Source organism: Ochotona curzoniae, unplaced genomic scaffold (assembly GCF_017591425.1).
Source record: "Ochotona curzoniae isolate NIBS_2020 unplaced genomic scaffold, NIBS_Ocur_1.0 contig_1014, whole genome shotgun sequence".
Classification (NCBI taxonomy): domain Eukaryota; kingdom Metazoa; phylum Chordata; class Mammalia; order Lagomorpha; family Ochotonidae; genus Ochotona; species Ochotona curzoniae.
The window spans coordinates 3,109,273-3,117,889 of record NW_024464920.1 but is presented as its reverse complement, the minus strand read 5'-3'; the positions used below and the strand labels follow the sequence as shown (position 1 = coordinate 3,117,889).

Below are 8,617 nucleotides of genomic sequence, written 5' to 3'. Positions count from 1 at the left end.
TGTTTCCAAGAATCGACAGAATGGAAAAAAAATATATATCCATTTGGCTGCAGTGGAAACGCTGCCGGTCTTGGCAGTCTCTCCTCTGTCGTGTGTGTTTTTGTATCCTGTTAGTTTTGTCCTAAGTTGCATTGACTGATGTGGGACATGCAGTAACCACCTGCCCAAGCAAGTTAGAAAAAAAAAAAAAAGAAACCTTTGAGTCCAGGGAGCAGGGTCCTTTGCCCCTTGGCAGGTCACTGCTCGAGATGCAACCGTGTGACATGGAAAGCAGACTACATTTGGCATAGGTCTTCTTCGGGTCAGTGTCCCCACAGCTGTTCTGAGTTGACAGAGTTGCAGGAAGTCTGTAAACAATCGTTCACTTGCAAGTATTACATCTGCGTGGCGTGGCGTGGCGTGGCGTGGCGGCTCCTCGGGCCGCCCTAACATTTGGACTCCCGGACCTCTTTCTGTCTTTTGGCTCTTTCCCTCCTGCCTTCCTCGGCCCGCTGCTGCTTCTCCTTCTCGGGTTTGGTCACGCTGTCGTAGGACGGGAGCGAGGCCGTGGAGGGCGTGCTCTCCTTCTTCTCCCGCTGCGGGCCTCCGTTCTCCAGCTTGTTGGAAGCCGTCTTTTTGTAGATGAAGCCCCGCCGTGCCAGGTGTCCGCGGTAGGCGCGCTGCAGGACCACGGCCGACACCTCCTCCTGCTTGCGCCGCAGCGTGGTCGTGATGGGCTCGTAAGACACTTTGGAAGGGTTGGACGCCACGAACCGTTCCTCCATCTGCTGCCTCAGGATGTCCAGCTCCCCACTGTCCCCCAGGACCCGCTTGGTGAAGGCGAAGAGAATGTCCAGGCAGTGGATGCGGTCCCCGCTCACCATGGGCAGGTCCATGGCGATGAGCTCGATGGTGTTGGGCTTGGGCACCCGCAGCGGGTGCTCCAGCGCGTCGGCGAAGTCCGCCAGCTTACAGTACTCGATGAACTGCGTGGCGTCGGGGTCGAACTTCTCCCAGATCTCGTAGAAGGTCTCGAAGTCGTCCTCGCTCAGGGGGTCGGCGCTCTCCTCCGTGGCCACGCTGAAGTTCTCCAGGATGATGGCGATGTACATGTTGACCACGATGAGGAAGGAGATGATGATGTAGCTCACGAAGAAGAAGATGCCCACGGACGGGTTCCCGCAGTCCCCCTTGAAGCCGCTGCCCGGGTGCTCCTTCTCCAGGTTGCAGTCGGGCGGCCGGTTGAGGATGGGCAGCAGCAGGCCGTCCCAGCCGGCCGACGTGGTGATCTGAAACAGGCAGATCATACTGTTGCCGAACGTCTCGAAGTTGAACATGTCGTCGATGCCGGCCTCGTGCTTCACGTAGGCGAAGTTGGACATGCCGAAGATGGAGAAGATGAACATGACCAGGAAGAGCAGGAGGCCGATGTTGAACAGGGCCGGCAAGGACATCATTAAGGCAAAGAGCAGAGTGCGGATTCCCTTGGCGCCCTTGATCAGACGCAAGATGCGCCCGATTCGGGCCAACCGGATGACTCGGAAGAGGGTGGGAGAAACAAAGTACTTTTCGATGATGTCCGCCAGGAACATTCCTAAGGGGGGAACACAGGAAGCTGGGTTACTGAGCTCGGAGAGGCCCTTTTGCTATTTTGTTTTTAACCTGCTCTCTGTGCAGTTCAAAGGGTTTTGCAGAGTCAGCGCCTTGCTGGGCAGTGGTTCATTTCCATGAAACATTGAAAGCTGTGCCTGGCCTGCAGGTTCCAGGGAGGCAAACAGCTATCCACGCCTGCTTCCTCCCTGTCCATCCCAGGGCATCTGGGGCTCTAACATGCGTGTCGCTCTAGAGCCATCTCTCTAGTTCACAGCATGAGCCCCTGAGCAAGAGAGAGCATCCCGGTACATCTGGGAAATGATACTGTATCTGGTTTTAAAGATTTCTGTTCATTTGAGAGGCTGAAGGACAACAGAGAGAAGCGGGAAGGGAGAGAGAAGAGAGAAGGATCTTGCACCCACAGGTTCACTACCCATCACAGTCAAGGATGGGTCACACTGAAGCCGGAAGCCAGGAATTCCACCTGGGTATCCCACATGACTGCAGGGGCCCACGTGTGTGGCCATCCTCTGCTTCATCTGGGTACCTAACAGGGTGTTGGATCAGAAGCAGAGCTGCCAAGACTCAAGCTGGCACACCAATATTGGGAATCTAGAAGGTGATGCCAGCGATGGCTTAACCTCTATGCCACAACGCCAACCCCCGCCCCCCAACTATCTATCCTTTTAGTTCTAGATGGACTTCTTCACAAAAGTGGGGGAGAAAATTGTGTCATCCCTATCTACGCCCAACCTCTCCCAGGCTGCTGTCTGAAGTTGCAGATAAGTGCTGGGGCACAGCACGTTAGGCCTCTCCCATGTGGGCACAGGTTCAAGTCCTGGAGGCTCTCCTTCCCATGCAGCTCCCTGCTCTGCGCCTGGAGAAGGAGTGGAGGGCGGCCAAAGTGCATGGGCCTTGACACCCACGTGGGAAGATCCAGAAGAAGCTGCTGGCTCCCAACTCTGACTGCAGCATCCACCTGGGGGAATCAACCAGTGGATGGCAGACCTCTCTCTTGCCTTCTCACGCTGCAACTCTTTCAAATAAAAATAAACAAATCTTTAAAAAAAAAAAACCCACAGAGAAGCTGTGATGCTAAGGAGACCTAGCAGGAACAGCAGAGGAGAACCTGGGGCAGAGGAAGGCATCAGTATTTTCTCTTGCTGTCCAGGCCCTGACTAGCCACGAGGCTTCCACAAACACGAGAGACTGAAGTCTAACTAAGGCAGTCTTTCATCCATAAGAATTCACAAATAAAAGGCTACTGAATTCCTCTATTTAAATAGAATTTTTGTTAAATTTAATCATATTTATTTACTTGAGAGAGCAACAGAGAAAGAGAGAGAAGTTTGACCTTCCATCCTTTGGGTCACCCCTCAATGGCCACAACAGCAGGATGCAGGCCCTCCTGCAGCAGGTGCAGGAGCTCCAGGCACATCTCCCACATGGGTGCCAGGGACCAGGTACCCCCCTCTCCCCTGCCGCATCCCAGGAGCATTCTAAGTTGAAAGAGAACATGAACCAGTACTCCCACACTGGGATGCCACAGCACAGTGCCTGCCACCACCTGCAGGGGTTTTGTTGTTAACTCCTTTTCTTTTTCTTTCTTTTTCTTTACTGGAAAGGCAGATTTATAGAAAGATCTTTTTTCCTGTTGATTCACTCCCCAAGTGGCCACAATGGCCAAAGCTGAGCTGACCTGAAGCCAGGAGCCAGGAACTTCTTCCAGGTCTCCCATATGGATGCAGGGTCCCAAGGTTTTGGGCCATCCTCAACAGCTTTCCCAGGCCACAAGCAGGGAACTGGATGGGAACAGTCAGGACATGAACCGGTACCCATACAGGATGCTGGCACTTACAGGGGAGGGATTAGCCAACTGAGCCATCACTCTGGGCCTCCTCCTTGGAGGTTTTAAAGCCTGGAAATGGTCAATTTTCAGAAGAGGACAGGGTGCAGAAATCCAGGAAGTGAGCCAAACAACCTCTTGCAGCCTCTTCAGGAGCTGGAGACCCACGGGGATATTTGAGTTTCTCGAAAAATCTCTGTCCCAGCAGGACCTAAGATGACTTCTCAGCTGCCTTCTTCTGATTCCTCGGTGAAGTCACGCTCAGTGCCCACCAGGGATCAGGTGACACCCGTGTATCAGGAGTTCGCCCAAGCTGAGCCATCCCTTATCCAAAATACTCAGGACAAGATGGGTTTTGGGATGTGAATTTTGGAATATTTGCATATATATAATGAGATGTAAGGGCCCCAGTGTAGACATGAGGTTCTGTTTGTCTCACACGCACACATGGTCACAAAGGCCATTTTCACAGCACTTTGAGTGTGCAGGTGTGTGGACTGTGACCTGTCACATGAGGTGAAGTTTCCTGCTTGATTTAGGTTTCGCAGCATTTTAGATTTAGCATCTTAGGATGAGGGATGCATAAGCCATACTTGCTGCAGAGGGAAGATGATGGGCAAGGCAGAACACATTTGTTTACCACAGAAATGGGACAGACAGCAATCCAGGCCATGGGAACACCGCTGCAAGGGACACTCTGAGTGACTCCAGAAGAGTTTTACCTAACTTAACTCCTAAAGAGCGGTACATGTTTGATGTGGTACTGAAGCTGCTGCTTGAGTTGCTCATAGCAGAGAGCCTGTTCGAGTCCCGGCTCTTCCTGCTTGTAATGCATATCATGGGTGGGAGGACTGGGCACAGCTTAAGCAGCTGAGCCTCTGCTGCCCCTACAGGAGACCCAGCTGGAGCGCCACGCTGCTGGCTATGGCTTGGCCCAGCCTGGCTGTTGTGGGCAACTGCGGAGTGAGCCAGCAGTTGGGAGAGTTCTGCCTGTCTGCTTTCCAACTGGGATGAAAGGTACGTGGTTGGGGTTGTGATAGAATGGATAATGTGGGCACCTGCAACGCGAGCATCCCATAGGGGTGCCACTTTGTGTCTCAGTTGCCCCACTTCTGATCCAGCTCCCTGCTGAATGGCCTGGGAAAGCAGCAGAGGACAGGCCCAGTGCTTGGGCCCCTGCACCCACATGGGAAACTTGAAAGAAGCTCCTGGCTCCTGCCTTCAGCGTGGGCCAGCTCCCACTGTTATGGCCATTTGGGGAGTAAATTAGTGGCTTGAAACTGTAGCTTTGCCTTTCAAATAAATTAAACAAATCTTTTTTAAAGATAGAGAGTTAGAATGCAGAGAGACACAGAGATCTCCATCTGTTAGTTTACTCCCCTAGTGGCCACAATGGCTACAGCTGAACCAATCTGAAGCCAGGAGCCAGGAGCCTCTTCCAGGTCTTTCATGTAGGTGCAGGATCTCAAACACTTGGGACGCTCTCTGCTGCCCCTCTGTTGCTTTCCCAGGCCATTCAGCGGGGAGCTGGGTCAGAAGTGGAGCAACTGAAACAGAAACTGGAGCCCCTGTGGGATACCAGCACTGCAGGTGGTACCTTTACTGAGGTGCCACAGGGCGGCCCCAAGAAAATAAACCTTAAGGAAAAAAGATCATTCCTAACAAATCAATGGTGTTTGAGTAAATTTCCAGTTATTAGCTCTCACTCATTGCCCCTATTTGCCTGAGAAGCCCATGGAAGGCCTGGGGTGTGATGTGATCTGTGGAACTTCTATGCCACTCAACAGTGGACAAGAGGAAAAGCTCCCCAGCAGTGGGCCAGGGTTGTGTCGCCTGGCACGTGTTCTGTGGGGCACTGGGAGTGGACCCCAGAGGCCAGGATGTGGGCTGGGCCCTGGCTGCCTACTTGCTGTGACACCAACTGGTGGTCCCCTGGTGCCTCACCCCTCGTGACCTTTAGAGGGGTGCCAGTTGGGTGGTGGGAGCTGAAGGTGCTCAGTGTAGCAGCTGGCATTTGGTAGGTACATGCCATGCAAGCATGCCCACAGCATTTCTTGCATTGGGAGAAGGGTGCTGTGGTCCAACCAGGCAGGAAGGAATGCCCAAGTCACACTGGATCCTCCTGTGGGGGCTCCAAGAGCTTCCCAGGGTCTGTGTGCCCTGGGAACCCTCCAAAGGGGAATGAAGGTGCCATGTTCCCCAAGGGGATTTCAACAGAGGTCCACACACTTCTGCACAGACAAAGAGTTGGGCCAGGGGAAGCCAGCCACCTTCAGGACTCAGAGATGCTACCTTGTTCAGCCCAGTCAGGCCAACAGGGCCCCTGGCACTGACTTGCCTGGGTTCTCAAGCGGTTCTACCTGCATGTCTCAAGATGCCTTACAGGGAGGGAACCCTCGGTAGCATGACTTGCCCCACCTGCCAGGATCTCTCTTGCCTTGCTTTAGGCCAAAGCAAAATACACGTGGTCACCGAGCAAAGCGCAGGTCACTTTGGGGCCTGCTCAAGCTCTGCTTCTGCCGCCTCCTGGCTGAGTGACCTTGAACCACTCCACAAGGACCATGCAAATGGACAACTGCTTCCGGGGTTTTCCTGGGGCCCAAATGAGGTCATCCAGGCACAGACTGTCCCAGCCCGCTGTCCGATCCCAGCACATAAATGCTTCTCTCAGCAGTGCAGCAGCAAAACGATCACAAGAAGCTTCCAGATGGATTTTGTTAAGATCTAACTCGATACTTTCTCTCCTTTTTTTTTTTCCTCCCCCGCCCACCCCACCTAGCCACGCAGTTTCTACCCAGCATCAACTCACTGCAGTGGCCATCCAGAAGAAGCGGGGGCTGCACATGTGTCCCAGGTCATGTGACACAAGACCCTCCGTGCACCCCGCCCACTCACCCACAATGGACAGGATGACCACCACGAAGTCGAAGATGTTCCAGCCGATGGTGAAGTAGTAGTGCCTCAGGGCGAACATCTTGAGCACACACTCGCAGGTGAAGAAGATGACGAAGACCAGGTTGATCCAGTAGAGGATGTTCTCCATCTGCTTGCTCTGTGTGTCCGTCTCCACCATCATCGTCACCATGTTAAGGCAGATGAGCATCATGATGACAATGTCAAAAGCTTGCTGCGTCACAAAGTCGAACACAATGCCCTGGATCTTGTTCTGGAGGGGAGGAGGGCGAGACAACGGGACTCAGGCAGTCTCTTCCAGGTGGGGCCCTGCCCCTGGTGGCCAGCTGGCTTCTTCTCTCTGGGAGACCCCATCCACCTGGCTCCACCCAGCCCCTGCCCCTGGTGTCTCTGACCGTCCCCCCACCATCAAGGTGGGGTGCCCCTTTTACGGCCAACCTCACTCTTCATTCCCAGACTGATGCTGGGAGAGCCCTCGCTCCTACTGCTATACCACACTCCTGCACCTGTGCCCACTCTAGCCGCTTCCTTGGACCAAATGCCAAATCCCTACTTTTTCCTCCCATACTTGAGCCATCACTACTGCACCACCTCTCCCTCTTCTCCAGATTTCACTTATTCCTCCAGGCTCTGGAGCTGGAAAGCCAAGGCTTATCCTTGGCTGCTGCTTCTCCCTTGCCTTGCACCTGCTCCAAAAAAGCCCTGCTGATGCTTCCTCCAAGCACACAACATCACTTGTCACCTGGTGGCACCCAGCTGCCATCCCGTCGGCTTCCAGAGGAGGTGAGGGGCCAGGCTGAAGCAGGCCCACCCTGCGGCCTCTGTGCTTGGCCATGGCCCCCAGGACATCCCACAATCTATGGTAACTGTTTACTTACTTCCTCTCTGCCTTCCCTTATACCGCAAGCTACAAGGCAACATTTCTATATTTTGCTAATCACAAAAGATTCATAGATGTTCAGTGGATATTTGCTGAGCAAAATGTTGATCAATTTTTAATTACTGCTTCTTTACTATACTAAGGTTATTTTTAAGGACTTATTTATTTACCAGAGATTGAAAGAGGCAGAGAAAGAAAGAGCAGAGAGCAGAAAGAGAAAAAGAACAAGCACCCACCCCCACATGCTTGCCAAAAGTGGGGCTGGGCCGGACCAACAGCAGGAGCTAGGAACTCTATGCGGCTCTCCTGCCTGGTTGGCAGGTGCACAACTATTTGAGGCATCACTGCTGGCTCTCAGGGTGCGTTAGCAGGAAGCTGAATCAGAAGTGGAGTAGCTAGGATTCAACCTGGTACTCAGACAATGGGATGTGGGAGTCCCCAGCCCGGCTTAATCTGCTGGGCTACAAAACCTGCCCTGTGAACCACTGACTTCAGTGGAAGAAAACACACCCCTCACAGGCAAAGGATTGGACATCGGTTTAAACATCCGTGTCCTTTCCCTCTTGCTTTAGTCCCATTTCTATCGCAAAATGCAAAGTACACATCCAGCGTTTGAGACTCCCGACTTCTTTCTGACACATGCCCGCTGCCTTGGGCTTAGCTGGTTTTTCTGATGATTTTGATGCAGTGGTTTGTACCCGTCCTGCAGCACCAGGGCCACTTATGCTCAGCAGGTGCAGAGGTGATGCAAGGATCTGAGAAGGGGGATACCTGGGGAAGAACTTGGGAAAGCCAACACTGAGTCCCAGCCAAGGCCTGTGCCGTCTGGAGGCTGCTTCAGGAGAGGAAATCAGGGCATTCTACTTGGCTCCCTTGTGTCCACAAACAGCCAGAAGACTCACTTGCTGAGGAGGGACGGACGCCAGAGATTGCCTTTCATTTTTCAAGTCCATTGTTACTTTCTGTCTGCCTCTCCCGGGAGTGGGCTCTGCAGGATGGGTCACGCACGAAGCAGCGTGGGAGCCACCCCAGGCTGTAACCCCTGCTTCTCTGGAGGAGGAGTAGCAGGCACCAGCAGTCTGTTGCTCACCTCTCCTTTCCTTACAGGATGCCCAGTGGTGCCTCTATTTGGCCACAGGTGTCTGGCTCTGCCCTCGGCCTGCCTAGTGCACTCACCAGTGGGCGGGGGATGGGCTTCTGGGGCTTCTTGGAGCCCAGCTTCTTCATGGCGTTGTAGTACTTCTTCTGTTCCTCCGTCATGAAGATGTCCTGACCTCCAAAGTAAAGGAGGGAAGACAAGGGGAGACGCAATTACAAGTGGCTCTCTGGAGGTGCTTAAAGGAACACGGGGACCAGTCCGTCCTCCTCTTCCGTGGTTGGTTTAGCTAAAAGCTGTCCCAGCGTGA

The 8,617-nt window shown here is 53.5% G+C and overlaps 1 protein-coding gene across 5 annotated transcripts in view; it reads right to left on the bottom strand.

Moving 5' to 3' along the window:
• Positions 1 to 425: 425 nt before the first annotated feature.
• Positions 426 to 8,617, bottom strand: part of SCN8A (sodium voltage-gated channel alpha subunit 8) — a 107,452-nt gene continuing 99,260 nt past the window's right edge. For all 5 annotated transcript variants that reach the window (XM_040988750.1, XM_040988761.1, XM_040988737.1 and 2 more), the window contains 3 exons: positions 8,388 to 8,492; positions 6,314 to 6,584; positions 426 to 1,573 (listed from right to left, as the gene is read on the bottom strand). In XM_040988750.1, the coding sequence (XP_040844684.1) occupies positions 426 to 1,573; positions 6,314 to 6,584; positions 8,388 to 8,492 (1,524 nt within the window). The remainder of the gene's footprint in view (positions 1,574 to 6,313; positions 6,585 to 8,387; positions 8,493 to 8,617) is intronic.